Source organism: Echeneis naucrates, chromosome 10 (assembly GCF_900963305.1).
Source record: "Echeneis naucrates chromosome 10, fEcheNa1.1, whole genome shotgun sequence".
NCBI lineage: Eukaryota > Metazoa > Chordata > Actinopteri > Carangiformes > Echeneidae > Echeneis > Echeneis naucrates.
The window spans coordinates 9,906,297-9,927,030 of record NC_042520.1 but is presented as its reverse complement, the minus strand read 5'-3'; the positions used below and the strand labels follow the sequence as shown (position 1 = coordinate 9,927,030).

Genomic DNA, 20,734 nt, shown 5'->3' with positions numbered 1-20,734 from the left:
CACTGGCACAGCAATAAAAACTATACATGGTGGTAAACTTGGCTAAGAAACGTTTTTTTCTCTTTCTGAAGCGAAGAACACCAAAAATACCACACACATCCTCTGATACTGACACACCAGCACTCACGTCAATGTGACATCACATAAAGAATTATTGAGAAATGTGTGATTATTATTTATGCATGCCTATTGGGAGCTGCCTTCAAAACATGCTTAGTCAGTCAAGAAGTGAATTTAAATGAATACATGTTTCGGTATTTGGAGCAGCACAGCAGCACGGTGCATGGTCAGCGTTGTTACCCCAAAAAAAGAAGGTTGTGGGTTCGGTTCCAAGGCCTGGGGCCTTTCTGTGCAGAGTTTGAATGTTCTCCTCGTGGGTTTCCTCTGGGTAGTGAAGGGTTGGTGAAATCTTAAAGCACTGATAACATAAATGGCCAGAATGCCAAGATGAAAAATTCAATGAGCCTCTTTTTTCCCCTCAGCTCAGAGGGAACTCAGAGACCTCCAGTGTAGCTAAAGGGAAGGAGGCTTTAACTGAGCCTTAAATGTGATCAGTAAAAATCAATTATATATATCAAACTTCTAAACTGTGAAGAGATGGTAAAATTGGGTTATTACGGTCTCTTTCTTTGGCAGCAATTAAAAGTGTCTACTGTATTTCTAAGCAGGAAAAAGGCTTCTGAAATGGGATGAGATTAAAGCACAGATCCACCTATTATTGGTTTAAAAAAAAAAAATGGTGGGTGTATTTGAGCTGTTGGAATCAAGTCTGTGCCGCTCACTGTATTTTAACTGTCAAGAAACAGTCACATTAATCTGCAAGTTTCTTAAAAAGGGCCTTCAACATGAGATGCGTCATCACCTTTTAAGATGAAGCAAAAAATATCTGCAAACTGTTGCTTGTTTATATAGCCAGAAGGAACGGATATGTAGTGCATTCAGAAAGAGATGTTTTATCATTATTTCCAGCATCAGTCTGGAGTGGAGTTGAGGCACAGAGCTCAACAAAAAGACTCTGCTGCATTTGATGTTCCTAAAAGTGCTGTGGGCTTCATAATTCTTACACACAGGATGTCTGGAGTTCAGCCAGAGGAAAATTCAGGTTTTTGGTCACATCTCATACCAAGGCCCTTCTTCCCTGATTGCTCAGTTTTGCCAGGCGGCCAGTTCTATGAGGAGTCCTGGTCCACAGTTCTTCCTTTTAAGAATTATGGAGGCCACTGTACTCTTGGTAACCTCCAGTGCAGCATTCAAGTTTTCTGTATCCATTTCCAGATCTGTGCCTTGACACAGTTTTGTCTCCGAGCTCTAGAAGCATCTCAAGAGTTAAAGAGAAATAGGAGCTAATTTTATAAAAAAAATAAAATAAAATTGTGCCTTAAATCTGAAAATACACAGTATATCATTCCGATTGTGTTTCTAACCACAGGTGTTGTTAAGCCTTCACTCTCTTGACCTTTGTTTTGCTCTCCAGCTCATAAGAAAAAACGTGGAGTTTTAGCAGCTAAATGCTAGTCACTATTTCATCAGATACTTAGTGCTGGGCAGACACTATAAAATGGGATTTAGAGTTTTTAGAGTTTTTTCAGCTGAAAACAGCTGTCTGCTGTGACTGAAAATAACTCTGCAAGTAGTAAAAGCGAACTAAAACAGTAAAGTTGTCTCTCATAAAATAAAAACGTTGAGTGAAAAACTCAACAGAGGAAAATAACTACAGAGTAAGTTCTGTGAGATCTTGGATTTCTTTATAAGTAAAGTGAGCAGGAAGACATGATCGCGCAGAGAGAGAATGGCAGTTATGACTAAATCAGAGTGCAGTGGTGGAGCTGAAATTACCAGTCAAATAATCAAAGGGCAAATGAATGTTAAATTATGGCAGAGGTGGACAGAGTACACAATTTTACTACTTGAGTAAAAGTACAGGTACTCCTTGTCAAACATTACTCAAATACAAGTAATTCAGTTAAAGAGGCCCTACAAGAACCGGTCTCTGGAGGGGTTTGGTCCAGCCCAGAGGTCTCCAGCTCCGGTCCTGGAGGGCCACTGTCCTGCATGTTTTTGATGGTTCCTGCTCCAGTGTGTGTGACCATGTCTAGTTCCTCCTCTGCCTCCTTTTATGATCGTACTTCTTGTCATAGATTCAGGATGACGGCAAAAATGGAGTTGAGAATTAGTGAGTTAGAGTCACAGCTCCGCACTTTAGCTAGCTCAGCTTATGCTAGCGTAGCTAGCTACAAAGCTAAGTCTGTTTCACCTTAGCTTGGCTCGTTGTCGCTGGTAACCATGGTAACTACCAGTCCGGGCTAAGAGGAGAGGCAGAGTAGTTGAACACATGGACCGACTTTATTCAGCTCAACACAACACAGGACTTTTAGGAGTTTCATCACACTTCATCACACTAAAGCTTACAGCGGCTACAGCTGGTGTTACTTCTCACACCGCTCACCGAAGAGAGGGACAAACACACAACACAACATGGCTACGTGCTGACTACATCACACATTACCCACAAGGCCACCTGCTTAAAGGGGAATGCTCAGCAGCCATGGGACAAGTGAACGAGAGACTGAGGACAGAAGACCCGGAGTCTGATCTCCTAAAGTGAAGCTGTGTGGACATTAACCAGCTGTTTTAGCACAATATCTGAAAAACGAGCTGTTTGTCATGTTGGGAAGTAAAGAACATTGCAGTGTGAAGGTGAGGCAGCATGTCTCTGTACTGTATGTCTTATTGTTTGTCTGTTGTGTGAGTGATGCATGCCAGTGAATCTCCCTCAGGATAAATAAAGTAGCTATCTATCATATATATCATATCTATAATAAAAAATATAATATTTCTGTTTCCCAGTTCGGGATATAAATGAAAAATACAGATGGAGGATGTTGATCAACCACTGCACCCCAATACAGGGGGAGGGGTTTGATTCCTGGTGTGGGCACCTGAACAAGTCTGGGTTGATATAAATGTATGCGGTAACTTGAGCAGCACGGTGGCGTAGTGGTTACCACCGCCACCCTGCAATAAGAAGGGCGCGGTTACGAGTAATGGACTGGGCTAATGCAGATACGGCACCCTCCCCCAGGACCCAGACCGGTGACGGCACAGAACCAGACCAGGAACAGGATGAGACTACACCAGATACCAGTTCATTAAATGTAAAAATATATACTTATTTCACAAATTCATTATTTCATGGTCCTGTTAGAGTGCGTCATGAATTTATTTTACCTGCCCCGCCCACATCGAAGTCAGTGTGCAAGGCCAGGCCCGTCAAACGGGTTTGCTGTCCCGGGCCCAGGGTAGAGGGGGACCCAGAACTGGGCGCTCATTTAATTATGGAATAATTTTCAAAGTTTCTCAAAAAAGCCTACTTTTGGAAAAGAGTATGTAATATTTGAGTTACATATGCTTCTTATTTGTTTTCCTCCTAATTGTAATTGTTTTTGTAACACGCACAGAGGTTTGCATTTTACAAAAACAATTACAATTAAAAACAATGAACGAGTAAAGTTAGAATAGCATGAAGGTAGCGAGTAATGGAGCATCAATAGAAATGTAGTGGAGTAAAAAGTCAAATATCTATCCTTCAAATTTAGTGAAGTATCCCCCAAAAATAATACTTGTTACTGTCCACCCCTGGTTGATGGTTTATCTTTTTTTTTTTAAGCAAAATGCTAAACATTTGGCACGAGAGGGTTCCAGTATCTCAATTAAGAGGACATCTCTCAAAAAATGTTTCAGTCTCTCGACAAATTCAGAAAATGTTCATAAAATTAAACCATAAAAAGAATAGTCAAGAGGACAAATGTCTTTAAAATAACTTGAGGCTCTATTAGTAATTCCAAGCACTAAAACTAAATCCTGGAGCGGCAGGGAGACAATGTTTCATCAGCTATGAACTTTCTCTGGAAAATAGTTAACACTGTGCAGTTGGGAAAAGAGTACTTCTTTTTGGATAGAAACATGAAGAAATGGCCCTGGCATTGGTGTTGTCACTGATGATGTTTTCACATCATTTAATTCCTTTATGACGCCTAAACATAGTTTTTTTCTGATATTATTAATCATGCATGGCTCCCTGTTGTCATCATTATGTCCCTAAAATGAATTAACTGAGAATTGATCTGGATTCCAAGAGAGCAACAGCATCCAAGGCTGATGAGTACTGTCCATTAAAAAGGCTAACTACATCATTAGTATGGAGAGAATGAGCCACCGGATTGCGTTCACTCAATCTTGCAAAGGACAATCAAATTTGAATGGCTGAATGACCATTAAAACCTGAGACGATTGTGCTTTTATGGTGTAAAATGAAATTTAAATGTTAAAGAATGCACTTGTGTGATAAAAGACACTGAAGTTAATGATCAGATATTTATGTTGGCATGTAACTGTATAGAATAGAGTAATTTTATTTACTGCAAAATAAATTTGGCCTCAGTAATTTTTATCCACTTACTCCAAACAGCCATTTGTATATTGCTAAGTGCTGGAGAACTGGTTACTTATTTTACTATTATGGCAGTCAAAACAAATTTCTGTAGTTGGAATTGTCAGCATCAGTACGGAAAACTTGTAGTCGTGCATCCCCGGGCAATAATAAAAAAAAAACCAAAAAAAACAAAACAAAACAAGACAACCTCAGCTGTCTCTCTATAGCAATTCAAACAGATAGAAGAATACAACAATTTAAGACAAAATCTTCACAGTTTCAATACTATTTCATCAACTGGCTTATAAAGTGTGAGCATACTGTCTATGGACAGCTGCTGCAGATGGAGGTGTTAGTGGCTCTGGCATAGAAACTGAGAAAATAGTTGCAGACTGAGGCTGAGTGTGGCACCCACCTGCACAATGGAGCTGTGCGACAAGAATATGAATGGGAATATGAATAGGGCTGAAGAGATGAAGGTGCTGGTGCAGATGTACGCTGAGGTGACTGAGGAGAGAGAGGCAACTATGTGATTCGCAAAGTGAGAGTGGGGAAGGATCAGGTTGTCTCAAAGTTAATAAGAACTGTGTGCAGAAGGTGAATTGGTAAAATGAAGCCCTATTCCTGCAATTAAGTTAATACTCCTGATTACTCAGACAGAACAGAGGCAACATGAAGTAAAACCAAAAGTAATTTTACCTGTCCTAGAATGGGGCCGAGTGGGGGCCCAGGGGCTGCTTGTCCCGACCTCACTATAGCCCGGATTACGCCGCCTGCATCCAGTTTCTTCACAGCCTTGGCTGCTTTGGAGATCTTTGACATCCTGGTCTGTCTAGAAAGCCTTAAATCTGCCACGGAGTCAACTGAGAATCCATTCACTGAAAACCCAACAGAAAAAAGGAACAAATTAGCCTTTCAAGCATACACTACTGCAACAAATCATTTACATGCCAGGTTCATTAAAACATCATACACTGAAGTCGATACTGATGCCTAAAGGCTAAATCCATGGCCTTCCATTCTGTATTGGGTGAGTAATAAAAAATAAATAAATAAATAAATAAAAATCTTTGCCTTCGATTGGCTCAGTGAGAGACGCTTTCCTGCAGGTGCCTGCACTGTGGATCAGCACCCAAGTGAGTTGCTTGCCATGTTGAGGCGTCTAACAACTGGCAGGATTTAAACTTCTCTCTAACAAGTTGTGTAGTTTAAAATGCCTCCACCATATCATCTCTAACTCCCTGTACTGCAGCAAAGCTTCCTCCGCATTAGGAGAGGTCAAGAGTCAAGGGCAGGGCAGCAATAAGTGACAACAGTGATACACAAAGGAGGAATGGAAGTATAGTCCCCATATGTGAAAGCAAAGAAGGGGCAGCTTTTTCATCCCACCTTAAAACACATTTACCAAATTAATAGTCACCTAGTGCAGTGGGGAAAATGGCCTGAATTCTTGGCCTTTCTCTAGAGAGGCACAACACATAAAAGCAGGACCATAATCCTCCACTGGATTAAAGTGATACTGACATAGTTCGAAAAAACAGAAGAGAGGAAAAAAAAAAAGATCAATGACTGGAGCCAAGGGACAAATACAAGTTTTAAGGTTGAGCCTTGTGATTCAAGGGAACCCTGTATTCAATAAAAATAAGTACTTCAGGGGAGAGAAGAGGTCCAGCAATGATTCATTGTAGGCAACAGAGGGTATCCAATTAGATCAACAGGAAAGACAGTACCAAAAAGATATATAAAACCTCATGCTGCTTTAGAGCAACAAACAGGAAGAAACTCCTTCTAAGAAAAGTTGTGATTCTGTCTGGGCCACTGATTATCCAGATGCCATTACAGTGCAACTACCATGAGGCAATATTTGTTAGGGCATTAAGGTGATATGCATACTGCAAAGAGTCCATAAATAGAATCCATTTTGTTTGAGTTACATCAATAGCTGTCTTTGCAATATAACTCACATAACACTGCTACTTCTCAGAGGTCAATTTCATGCTACTCCCCTAATGTGTTTAGCTACTTCATTGTATAAAAATCATGTTGCAGTTCAGAACCATTTCTGAACCAGTTAGAAAAGGCAGATATCCAGTAACCTGTGTGTTAAATCTGCTCATGAATCCTTTATTAGCAAGCTGCAGAACAATAAGTAAAAATGCTGTTGTGAAATGGCACACCAGATGTCCAGGGAGGGTTTCGTGAGACCAAGAGAAAAAAATTGGGGCACGCATGAAATGTTGGGTTTAATTCTAATTTGGGGGAAAGGGAATAATAGTCCTGAGAGTGGGGAAATGACAATGTCATGCTTTAATGCGTCGCAAAACCAATCTCTGTTGGAGTATGAATAATAAAACCGAACTTCCCTCGCAAAATGAAATCACTCATCACAAGACCAAGCAGTGAACACTGGAGGAGAATTGACCTACATTAGGCATCACAACTGAGCTGACAGTGCGTTTCAGCAGCTGAGTTTACATTAGATTCAAGGAAAATGGCAGCATGGTTGAGTGTGCAGTGGTGGAAACATGGTTCAAGGCAATAAAGCTCAATCAGAGCCGGGGGATTGTTTTGCTGTGAATAATCAAATCAAAGCTGTGGTAATGTGGAAGGAACGGAGACAATTTTGAGCTGCTCTTTAGGATGAATATTACACTCCTGCAGTAATTACCAGCAACAGCGCTGTCGATAACAAGAAGCACAGAGAAAGAGCGACCTGTTCGGGCCCTGTAGTTGTGCACCGTAAAAGCATTTCGTCAAAATGTATGTTATAAATGATGTGCCAAAAAGCAGGCATTTAAATTACTACTTAAAGGAAAGTGAGTTGAGCTACAACAGACCAAAAACCACCACAAATGTTGGACCGTTCTACAAATTGCTGCTGCAGCAAACAAATTTGTCCCCAGGTTAAATGTAATTCTTTTTCTCACAATTCTTCCTTTAGGATTTAGCACCTAGTTTCGTGCTATCAGCTTATGTAGTTTTGGTTTCCGAGTCATCTATCACTGACAAAATCCAAACTCTAAATTCAAACAACTGTTTTTAAAGCTGTCTAGAAAATCTGGAAATTTTCAAGCTCTCTTGCTCCCTGTCAAACAAACCATCAGGGGTGGAAAACGCAATACCTTTGACAGAGGTAAACATGTCAATAAAGCTGAGCACACAGGAGAAAAGCCAGAGGAAAATCTCACCTGTCATGTGCAGTCTGCATACTGCTGTGAAAAATATCATCTGATTTTGGACTACCCATGTAAAAACTCATAACATTTTCTCACATCACCTATTCATTATAATAAGAAAATTCTCATGGTTTCCTCAGAGCAGTAACGACAGCTTCTGTGGTGCGTTTCAGCATAATTAAAACGGACTGCACTTCAAGAATAAGGTTCACTTGGATTTAAGAAATTAATCAGTTTGCTATTAAAATGTGGACTTAATTGCATGAGGGAGGCCCATGGCTGTTTATTGTTTAGACTATTATTTTCTCTTTACTCTAAATTACCAAACAGTAGCCAACATCAATAAAGCTTCTAAATTTGTTGTTTACTTGTAAGTCAAGGTTACAGTGATCTCTTGTGAGATGATGTTCTTGGAAAATGGAAGAAAGGCTCTAAAAGAGGTTACTTTGCTTTGGAAATCCTAGACCCTTCTCAATATCAACAATACTGACATTGCATCAGCCTACAGGAAATCAGATCTTCTCTTTATGTCTTTCATTTTTTTCCTCCTCTGCAGTGTGCTGAAATAAAAGCTGAATACTAATTGATTTCTCAGTGGGATCAGGCTTTGTACCTGCAACAACACAGAGTCAAGTCTGATTAAATAACCTTTGTTGCACCTTATCTGTCCTCTTGTCTTCATCTCAGCTAAATTAAATTGGAGTAGGAGAAGAAAATGTCAAATATTTTATAATAAAACAGATGCTGTGTTGCATGAAATAAAGAATCAAAAATTATTATCCTGACCATAAAATTATGACAAGGATTCATTTGAGTATAAATGCAGTGCTAACATGTGTCAGTGACGGCTTTCCCCCACTTTTTATTTCTATCACAGCAGTTTTGTGTGGTTGGCTAATGTTTTTCCAGCACTATTTTCCATCCCATCCTAAACCTCCAGTGTAGGGTTGAAGCGCTTACACCCACCAGACAAAACTTGGCTAGTCAGCAGTACAAGCTATTAACACAGACACAAATAATTGTTTATTTTAGACTCCTGGGTGTCAGGAATGGAATATTAAACCAAGTTGAAATATATCAACATCCACTGGCTGGATAGAAAATAAATTGTCTGCAGATATTGACGATGAACCCAAATAATGTGTATGTAATTTCTGTAATGTACATAAGTGGACGTAGACTCCAGGGATGAAAAGTGAACCCTTTGCTCAAGAGCCTTAAACCTACATTTTATCTAATGACCATCAAGGGGTGAGTCCATGGTTGTAAAAATAAGTCAGATTGTACTGAAGTGAAAATGGCCCTAATTTTCACTTGATTTATTAGCTCAGTGAACATTTTCCTAATGAATTTATAGTCTCAATCACTAGTTTCATGTCTTTTTCAATACAAGGTGATGTTAATTTATAAAATTATGGTCCATTTAGAGGAAAATGGACCATAACGCAAGTCCAGCATCAGGGTGTGGCTAATGCGTGATTGACTGTACCAGAAAACACCACCTGCCTAACAATCAGGATCGAGTACAGAGCAGGTCAGATACACCCCTGACTCCTACTCAGCTCCGTCTCCTCCAAATATGTTTTGGTTGTTTGATTTTTTTTTTTTTTTGGCTTTCAAAAGACCAAGATGGTGATGGCCAAAATACAAACTCAGGGCTTTCAAGCAGCAGTTAACAATTCTCGTGCTTCGTATGCTGTGGTAGTTAATCCCTTTAGTTTCTGGGTATTAGGCCACGGTGACCAATGTAACAAACCAAAGAGATGGAGAGATAAGATTTCATTTAATTCTTTTGGAATGGATGAGGGATGAGTGTGTGGAGATGGCATACAACGAAGAACTCTAACATTACACTCTGTAATATAGGATTTTATATGTGCAGCACTGCTCTCACTGTTCTCCATATATTTTGATGACACGGTATTTACATCTTAGCTGATAATTTCCAGTCCTAATTAAGATGATTTTAGTCAAGATAATAAATATACTGCTGTGGGCTTCAATCACGGGTTAGGTTTGAAATGTGTGATCCATTACTCGATACACATTTCTTCTCCTGAAGGTTTAATTTTTTTAGAATCTGATAAGAACCAACATATTCTTATTCCAGTCTCATCACTCTGTTTTAACAGTAAAAAATGCTCTTTTTCAATCTCTTTATGCAGATAAAACCTGTCGGAATCATTCTGCAAACTGTAACCATGATTAGTATTCTCTGAAATTGCAAGGAAAGGGACTGAACTGTTCTTATCTTCACTTAAAACTACCCTGACAATTGGTTTTCTTATAGTCTTGGTTTGCCAGTCCATCAAGTGGTAACCTTCACATTTTACACAAGACACAGACTAATACACAGTAGTTTACCAGGAAACTTCAGTGTGTGATGTGTGAATAGAGCGGGACCACTACAGATACTTTTAAAAATTAAAATGCATATTAAAATTGTAATTGCAATTTCCTGTTTCTGTCCATCTTTCCAGGAAAGCTGAATATAATTAGAGCCACAATAAATGATTGGTGTCCTTCAATACATACTGCAACTACATTTCTATTAAATGCATAAATAACTGAACAGAAAGGACCTTCACACGCAGAAGGGAACTTTGGGATAAATTATTTGTTTACATGTCACCGTGTTATGAATTAGGAGTTGCAGATTAACTGTAATCAATGAGCCTAATGTAGTGGCCAAACAGACAAAATGCACTGGGTTGTGATCATTGACTGAGCCACACGAGATACGCTCTGGATGAGATAAAGAGATAACATCAGATATAAAGTTATAGAGTGCCAGTTATACACCAATGCTGTTCCACTGCATTGGTATTCATCCCATCAAACTCTGGCCCTGGAGCTATTGATTGCTGAATGCCAAGTGCTAAAGGCCAGTCAAATAAAACATAGAACTCAAGAAGAGTCTGAATGTTCCCACAAGACAGAAAAGGGGAACCTGCATGACCTGGTTTATCCTGACTCAACCTAGATGTGAATCAACAGGGTCCAGCTCTCTATGGTTTTAGCTAATCTGTACATTTCCAATCTAAACAAATCATTGTTGCCCCACTTTCAGAAAGAAATGCCTTTTACATTAAATAGTCTGATGAAACAGCAGATGTCAGCCGTTGACAACAAAATTTGCAGGAAGCGGCAAAAATGTTTCAGATCGGAATTAAGTTAATAAAAATTGAAAAAGTTAAATAAAAATATATACCAGTGAAGCTGTTACCACTTAAATTAATCTTACATTTAGCTGATATTCTCACCATCAAGCAGACATTTGATCTGTGCCAAATCTTAAAACCAGAGGGATTCTTAGCAATTTTGTAGTTCAAAACTAAACAATAATCACACAACACACTGAAGCGCATTCACTCAACGAACCTCTGCCTGGTGTCTGAGGCAGCTTATGTATGTATAATTTACACACATAATACAAAAATATGTTTTAGACGCTTTGGAGTCACAGTAACATAGCGTTTCTGGATTGCACTTTGCATCTTCAGTTTGGAAAGAATAACTATTCAATTTGGCAATTTCCAGGCATGAACATTTTTAAGTGAGTGATTATTAACACCAGCTGCTTTGAGGTCAGACTTAAGTGCTTTTTATGATTTTATAACATACCTGAACACACTAGTGTCAAGTTGCTTTTGGTCTGAGTCTACGTTTCCTGTATTAAACGTGGTACTTTTAGTTGGGGAAGAAAAAAAAAAAAAAAAAAAAAAAAGTACACTTTATCGGAAAAGCAAACCAAATGGTTGAAAATCTTCCAATCATGCCTTGCAGCAGGGACTAGCTGAAAATATGCTAAATTATTCACATATTTCAACAGCAGCGCATTTCTTCATGTCTACATTGGCTCATCCCCCCCAGACATCCACCAGTGATTAATCTATCAATAAGCATAATTGAAACATACCGAAGAAATTGTTTTATTTATGAACTAGTCAAAAACCCAAAGATATTCAAATTGATATAGTGTAACAAAAGACTCAGCAGCAACTCCACATTAAAATTATTTATTATTTTTCTGCCAAATATTAATGATCAAATTTAACTTAGGAGTTATTTTCAGCATGTTTTATCTGTATACTTTATATACTCTCTCTATTATATATATATATATAAATAAAATGTCACCTTTTATTTAATGTGTTACTTGATGTTTATTTGTTATTACGTATCCTCATTTCGTTATGTAAATATTACCCGTCACTCCAAAGTGGAATATATTACAATTAAAACAATGTGTTACAAAGATAAATACTATTGGAAAGCTATTAAAAATATAAATAGTGCCTTATTAAGGTAAATGAGTTCATTTGTGTTATATAAAATACAGATTATGAATGTGAATTTTTTGTGGTGATTAAAGCCTAATTTCAAGAGTATGTCTTCTTGTAAGACTCTGCTATAGATGGCGTTTAAAGTATGTTCAATAAATGTCTTATAATAACATGAATACAAATTTAAAGATACATTACTACTGTATTTGTATTGCATTTTGTGTTTTCTTTTTTAGACATCAGCAGTGCTGCAGGCTGACAGTGGGAAGTTATAAAGAGACATCTGACCATTCAGGTAACAATGCAGAAGATGGGTGATATGTGATTTGAATCTGTAAATACAATTCACACCTTTGTTGTGTTTGTTGACATTTATCACCCTTTTTTATTTTGGAGTAAAACACGCAATTGATACATACATGCTTTTTTAAAAAGGTATTCTGTTCCTCAAATTCTGTTTTTATGTTGTGTGTTTACTATACACTATATACAAAAGCATTGTTGCAATCTAATGCAATCCAATTCAACAGATCTGTCATAAATTTTTACGAAGCTTATACATTTTCAGTTTTTGTTGACATTGTCAGAAAGGTGATATTTCTACTTTATGTTTATTATTGAGGTCATAGTGGATAGTGCTGGTGTACTGCAGTGCATTATATTGAGCAGTGTCCTTATACTTTTGTCCAATCCATTAACATTCATTGTGGGGGAGAAAATCTTAGGAACACTTGCGCCAAGTACACCAGCAACACACAACCTCAATAATAAGCAAATTATAATTATCACCTAACAGAGTGTCAACAAAAACTTAACATGTAAAAGTAGAATGTATGACTGAGCTGTTGTGTCTGTGAATTAGATTGCAAATGTGTCTCAATACTTTTGCACATATAGTGTGTCTTAATTGTATTAGCTTATGGGGGCCTTCTGATCAATGAGTGTTTTGTGCGGAAGCGCCTTTTGTCTCACGGGTGCAACTCTGTGCGACAGAAGCTGAAGGAGAGCAGCTACACACCGGTGCAATGCTGCAACGGTAGTTAAAATGGCCACCCACAACGCCAGCCGCTATTGGCTGATATGATGTAAACATTTACAAAATTTGTTAAATTGTTTAATTCAGACTAAATATAATTTTTCAAGGAAGCTTTAATTGCCCAACCAGTGAATCGCCTCTTGCATATTCAGGAACTTAAAATATCTATAGTATGCTGGCTTCTGAGCACTGATACACGTGTTTGACAGGATGTCAGCAATGAAGCCATCAGAGATGACCATGCTCATCATGTCTTGAAGATCTTTGTCATCCATGGAGATGCTGCACAGGAAGGCCACACCCCTGCCCGTGTGTCGATCACCATCGAGGGAAAAGAGGTTCTTGATGATTGTAAAAGTGTTGCAAAGGCTTGCCTTCTGCTCATGGGCTTTATCTATGCAATGACCCTGACTTACCCACAAACGTTGAAATACACATTTGAAGTGTTTCACAAGCTTTTTCTTGAGCTTAACATCCTGAAGATGACTCCCAAAGTCCGGGCTTTGCACAACAAACTTCTATCATGAGATGAGTGTTTCCATGCAAGTTTCTGAACCTACTGAATTGTTTGGCTTGTGGTTCAGAGGAAATACTCTGTGGCTAGTAAGAAAACTAGTTAGCACATTGTGAAAGATTACATACAATTGCTGGAGTTACCTTTAAAATATCTTAAAAGAGAGTGACATGTTTCTGACTGCACTTTGTTTCACTTATTTCACTTTAAAGTGATACTTTTCGGCATTTGATTTGACATTGTCTTTGTTAATGTCCTCGTCAACGCCCTCTGAGATGCAACATTGGACCTCTGATGCTTTGTATTTAAAAATGTTTGTCTCAGATCAGAGCACACAATAATAATACTGTTTTGAAATGTATCCAGTATCTTGCACCAATGTTATCAAATAAAGGCGCAGGTTAAAAAATTATTTCATGTTTTGTGACATGCTTAACTTTACTTAAGTATGAGTAAGTAAGAAGAGTAAAGAGTAAAAATTACAAAGAATCACTGTGTGGAAATTGTTACTGAGTTTTTGGGGGTTTTTTTTGTTTTTGTTTTTTTTTTTTTCAAGGTGATGTTGCTGAAATAATGCTAAAATAAGAACTAGCTCCAGCCAATTAAAAGCTTAGAAAAAAAAACTAATATTGCTTACAGCAATTTGTAAGTAAAGTAAATTGGTAGTCTAAGAGTAAAATTTACTGAAGTAGACTGAGTAAACTTTACTCAGGAAAACAGGAATTAGCTAGTAGACTTCAAGTGTTTCTGCACTAAATTTAATACTTATTCGCAAGTAGACTTCACTTAAGAATATCCTCAGTTAACTTTACTAGGAATTTCTGTGTGGAAATTGTTCCCGAGGTTTTTTTTTTTTCAGTATATTTGACTTATTATTATTACGTGACTGTTTTTCAAGGTTTTCTTAAACTCTCGTAAGGGGAAATCTAAATGAAACAGCATATGATGATATTTTCATTTACTGCACTTCCAACCGCTTTACTTTTCCACACAGGGCCTTGACCTCAACCCTACCCCACTACTTTTGTTATGAGCTTCAGTACCTGCTGTGAGGGAAGCCCTTATTACCAAACAATGCTGCCCGACCCCATTAATGCTGCTGCTGAAATGGAAGAAAATCTTGTAGGGAGTCTTCACAGTAGAGTGGAGACTGTTTTATTAATGTCTATGATTCTGCAATGAGAAGCTCATGGACATTTACATGTGGCTGTAATGTACAGTATGCCTGCATACTTCACTTATGCTGCAGTTTTTTTACAGTCCCAGTACAAAAATAAGACGGTTAATAAAATAAGCATTCATCCTCTCCACTTTTTTTTATTACTGTTGTATGAAAAAGTTGACTACTGAGGCAGCACGTGCCCATCACCACAGCCTGGGGTTCAAACCAGGACCTTGTACTTGAATAGTGATGAGTTTCAGTCCAAACTCCTGGCATGTATTATCTCTGCTGTATCTGATCGAATCCCAGGAAGACTGTTTTCTTTACTGGCTCGCCTGAATTACTTTTCCTTCTCCCTATCACATTTGAGTGGTAAGATCAAATGTGTTACAAAGTACCTCGGCTCCAAATAAATCTAAATCAGCAACTGAGAAGGTAAATGAGAAATACAGAAAAACTAAAGGAGAACTCAGTTCAAATCCTTTTCTCGTGTATTTAGTGGCAGTGATGTGTATTGTATATGGTGTGCTACATAGTTGTAATTTTCTTTATTCTAGTTTCAGAGCACAAAGCCACTCACTGGCCTATCACACAACAGGCTAATGTTACATTAAAACCTCAATTCTCCCTTTATCTTCTAAGTCACAGTTTAAATCTGGATTCATGATTCATATAGACTGGATGTACAAAAAGAAGAAAACACTATTGTAGGTCATATGTGGTTAATGGTATTCATTCACTATGCGTCAAAAAGCAGGAGAGGGAGAAAGAGCAATGCAGTGACAGATGAAGATTATATATGCACACACACAGAATAAGCATCACACCCACCTCAAGCAGACTTGTTGATGCAGAAGGCTCTGATATTACAAAATTCAGCCTTCAGAATTACAGCTCAGAAACAGCAAGCCAAGTGTGACGGCAGCCAAAACGTGACAGTAAACACTGAACTTTGGAGCCATCTGCTCCCTTCCTGCTCCAGCCGGCCCTCATATTCAAAATATTGGGAGAGTATGACTGATTTATAGCAGAATAAAACAGAGTGAGGCAACTTGGAGATGGACATCAGAATTAACAAGTGGAAACTGTATCACTCCAGCTGCAAGAAATCTACAAATCAGATCTTGATTTTGCAGCCAAGGATGTGCAGTTAGGAATGACTCAGCAATTTAAAAAGCCGTAGTAGTAGAAATGGAAATCTTTGGACACAGAGCAAGAAGGCTCTGATCTTATCTACTGTATTAGCCGCACCAGAACAGTACATTGGAGATTAAATAAAATAGTTTCTTTGTCAATGTCATTAGAAATATCAGAGTTTCCCTGATCAGTTATATTCATTAAACAGGTCATCAACTTATTTTTTATTTTCCTTAGCCTTAGCATGACTTTGGATCAACAAAACGAATAACAATTATTACTGAATATATTAGTATGATCCTTAAACTGAAATATCAGTCCCTGTGCAATAATAAACTCTCCATGTGAACTGCTGACAAGTCCATGCAAAAATCATGACCTTAATTAAATCGTGAAAATTATGAGCTTTTAATGGTTTAACTATTTCTAAACAAGGCCAAATTAAATCATAACCTGGAAAGGATCTCCTCATTCTATAAAGATCAATCAGGAAGATATTAGGTGGATATTGGAAGATATTGGTGAATAAGAATGAAAATGAAAATAAATCGACCTTTTCACAGCAGATATTCTGACACGTCAAACACATGGGTAACACTGTAATGACTGGTTGATTATTCAATTAGTTCACCCACAGAAAATCTACCAGCCATCACACTCAAATAATTGTTTTGGTATTTTTTCAGGCAACATCTGCTTGCTGCACCTTCCGAAGATTTCTTTCTTTTTCTTTGTGTCATTGTACACTGAATATTTCGGGGTTTTGGACTGATGATCAGAAAAAATAGGACATTAAAGCATGCACCCTTGTGGGAAATTGTAAAAGGAATTTTTCAAATTATTTTGTCATTTAAAAGTCATAATGATCAATCAAGAAAATAATTTGGAGTCCTACACTGGTGTAACTAATAACATCATTCACTGCTGCATTAAACTGCAACTGCTTGAATGAAACTGTCATTAATGTAATTAGTTTAGGCTGTGCCTTTCCTTCGACAAGTTCAAATGTGTGAAATCTGTAAAAAATGTCTGAATCAGGCTATAAGAAAGTTCTAATGCTAGTAAAATTATTATGTGTCAGGTAAGAAAGGAACTTACATGTACAGTAACAGGAGAACAGATGCTAAATGCTTAAAATCTTTTAAAATATTCAATAAACAAGTGAGCAAGTGAATCTTAATTTCACAGCCTTATTGAATATTGATCAAGTAATTTTTTTTTTTTTTTTTTAATTCAAGTTCACTTTTGGCAATTTCTTAGACAATATTAGCACTGCAACACCTAATCAAACAAATAACTTTTAATCAGTTAAAATGGATAAAAATCAATAATTAAATTAGTTGCTAACAATTTTAATAATGAATTGGTTATGTCTATGTTATTATACGCCAAAGTACAGTGGCCACGTTTCTTAATGTGGTGGAGGTAAAGAACCATTAGCAGCTGACCACCGATGAACAGGAAGACAAGGAGAAGAACCAATTTGCCATTAGTAGGTCACATGACGAATCTCTGGAGGAAGTCTCCGAAAAATGGCGGTGCAGCAGAAGTTTAGGTTGTTACAGCAGAGGAAGTTAATGCTATCACGGAGAAAAATGGCCGAACCACATCAGCAAGAGTCTGGGAGCACTCCAAAGAAGTCAACTGTGCAAAACGAGTGGACCTGCTTTTGTATTGCACGGCAACACAGCACTGCTGGATTTAGTTTGATGAAATAAAATCGAGAAATAGTGTTCACTTTTTTTTCTTTTTTATCTAATTAATGACAGAGTAATCTTTAAAAATAATCGACAGATTACCTGACTATCTAAATAACTGTTTGTTGCAGACAATATGCTAGTTTTCAAAACGCCTTTAAAGATCAACCTGACAGGAAAAAAAAAAAAAAAAACAAGTCATTTTAAGGTAATTTAGTTTAAAGATTTAGTGGTTAGCCTTAAAAAAACCCTGCGATCTTCAATGGGCAAGAAAAACAATCAGCCAAGTAATAATGGATGAACTTTAAAAGTAAGAGCTTTTCGGCACAGGTCCAATTATGTTATTCAGCCAACCAATGCGACTCGAACTGAGACACACAGACAAACAAACACAAGAAATACTAACGTGAAGACGAATGATATCCAACTGGGGCTTTATGAATAGTGTTACCTTTTGTTAAAAACCAATGAATGTACTTAATTGTTGTTTTAAAGGAAGAAGCCTCTTCGGGCAGCGACACATCTCTCAGAATCAGCGGACACTTTGACTTTGTCTCAGATCTGAATACAGCTTGAAGGCTCTCTTTGTATTGGAAATCATTTCTTTGGGGAGTTGTTAGTTTCACCCAGCGGAGCGATGAAAAGCATTTCTAAAAACGATATCAGACACGAACAGCCAGTCTTTAAAGCACTAAACAAGCGGCGACACTTTAACACAACAGAGCACACATACACACCACCCCATGTAGCTGAAGCAACACAGACACGACAATTTACATAAGGTGAGAAAAACCACGTCGAAAGAAAAGGGCACACATCTCCTGTGGACCTTACCTGTAACTTGTCCTGTCCCCTCACGCTGTTCGCTGCATCCTTCAGGGGGCCGCCATGTTGGACAACTGAGGCCAGCTGACTGGGAGCTGCTGCTGATCACGGAGCTGCCCCCTGCTGGACCGGAGGGGGAGCGGCGACGTCCGGCAGGAAGCTGTGGGCCCCTCAGGGCCCCTGAGGCCCCCCAAAGGCCCCTTAAGGCCCCGAGGCCCTACGGGCTCCATTCAAAGTTGACTGTGTACGTCAGCATCAATGAACTATGTCTATCTTTGTGCCCCTTCCCTTCGTCTCCCACCTTTTCTATATTTACATCACCGGTTATCTATTTGTTTGGACTAAAATACACCAAATCTTCTTTTATTCGGGCAAAGTTAACGTCAGGGTGTGTGCTTTTCTATTTGCACCTATTATCTTATCGGTGTCTTTTCTCCGTTTTGCTCGTTTCCCATTTGTTACACTTCCGTGGGTCCTCTGGTTACCATGGTAACTGCGGTATGACATCACCGCACTGTGAAGTGTAAATCGGACCCTAAAGAGCCATAATTTTATTGCTTATTGAATCTTATATTGGCTTTGCATATTCAGTTATTAACACAAAAGATCATTTACATATTAAATTATAATAAAGACTATTACGACTGAGACCAGGAGTGGAAAATAATGAAGTCAATTTACTTGAGTATCTGTGCTTTACCTGAATATTATCTTTGGGGGATACTTTTACGTCACTACATTTGGAGGATAAATGGAATTAAAAAGGATAAATATTGTACTTTTTACTCCACCACATTTCTATTGAGGCTCTCGTTTCTCGCTAGTTTTGCTCCGGTCTAACATTACTCCTTCATTGTTTTTAATTGTAATTGTTTTTGTTACACGCACGTAATTGTTTTTGTTATCCTTTGTGTGTGTTCCAGGTAAGAATATGGCCACGATGTATAATCCTCATCCTACCTGGATTATTTCTCCATAACGATCGGCTCATTCTAAATTATACATCGTGGCCGTATTATTACCTGAACACGCATTAGCTTGTAGCCAGAGTTTGGATGTCTTCTGTGGACATCACTGACAACACGGTCCAACTCCCAATCACTCACAGCTCAATATAGGTCTGTCTTTCTGTAAATGCACACACACACAAAACATTAACAACGAGTAATGTCCCGGTCCTTGTGTGTGTTGTTATGTCTGAAGCGGTGGAGTACTTCTTCTAAATTTGCGGACAATCTGTTTGTTGGGAAGTGCAGAAATAACACCCCCCCCCCCCCAGGACCCTCCCATGTCCCTCTCTCTGTTACCTGACTGCAGCTGGAACCCTTTCCGCTCCTCTCTGTCTCTTCCTTTCTGATGGAGCAACCAAACTCAGCTGTTTGTCAAAGATAACATTTTGTGTCGGGCTTTAATACAAGCTAGGCTAATGGACGTTAGCATTAGAGCTGGCCAGTTAGCTTGTGTTAAAAGCTAACTGCGCTGTTTCTTACTTTGCTCTACATTTCTTGTCCCAGCTTCACATTTACCACCTTTTTTGAAAATATTTGTTCAGAGAATTACATCACCCTTTATTCTCTTATTCTCCTTTCTTTTCCTTTCTGATCACCGGACTGATGCTGACTGGACATTTTCCTACCGAACTTCAGAGAACAGAAAACAGCCTGGCATAGCAACAGTAACCGAGGGGGGCGGGGCTTAGCGAAGGATCGGAGGCCAAACAATTTTATATTTAATGAGCTGGTATATTAATTTATGTCCCTTTTCCTCCATAAATAAGTCATCTCAGTGGGTGATTCCTTCTGTTTTTTCCTGCTCCATATTCTCTGGTCGGGTCTGGCCTAGGTCCTGGGAGGGCGCCATATCTTACTCGCAACCAATTACCCAAATAACCTATCTGTGTTCGGCTGCCAGCACCTGAAACTGACCTCATTCCCTTCCTTCATCAGATTTTTATATATTAGCCTTTTCTATGTCTATAGTTTATCATCTAGTGAACTGACCAGTTGGTATTATTTGGCCATTCTGTTGCTATAGCAACCACTGACATCTCCAGAGCAGTTTGAGTCAGTGGCAAAATAAATGCTATCACTTATCTTCTTTCCAAAATCCCTTGTTAGTGCTTCATCTGAATGTGCCCATTTTACTACAGCTGCTCTGCAGTATTTCTTTTTTCATTGTATAATCAGTTTTATAATAACCAGACATTTAAACAGCTGTCCGAGGCTAAAGTGTTGCTAATGGAAGATTCAACAATTATTGCATCTTGAGCCAGTTGTGTTTTAACTCCTCTCTATAATTGATGTGGCACTTCAAATGGGGAGTTTCTGCTTCCTGGCTTACATCTTAGGTAGTTTAAAGGGATCGATTTTTGCATTTCTGAAACTAGATGCAGTACATCTTTTTGCTACCTTTTGTTTGTTTATTTTGATTTCTAATCGTTTAACTGATTTGTGATCGCCATCCACAATG

The 20,734-nt window shown here is 38.3% G+C and overlaps 1 protein-coding gene across 1 annotated transcript in view; it reads right to left on the bottom strand.

Annotated features, from left to right (window-relative positions):
* The window catches only part of mrpl11 (mitochondrial ribosomal protein L11), a 39,050-nt gene extending 20,707 nt beyond the window's left edge, over window positions 1-18,343 (bottom strand). The window contains exons 1-2 of the mRNA XM_029512704.1: window positions 18,275-18,343; window positions 5,132-5,310 (exon numbers count right to left, since the gene is read on the bottom strand). Coding sequence (XP_029368564.1) covers window positions 5,132-5,254 — 123 coding nt within the window. The 5' untranslated portion in view covers window positions 5,255-5,310; window positions 18,275-18,343. The remainder of the gene's footprint in view (window positions 1-5,131; window positions 5,311-18,274) is intronic.
* Between the last annotated feature and the right edge of the window lie 2,391 nt (window positions 18,344-20,734).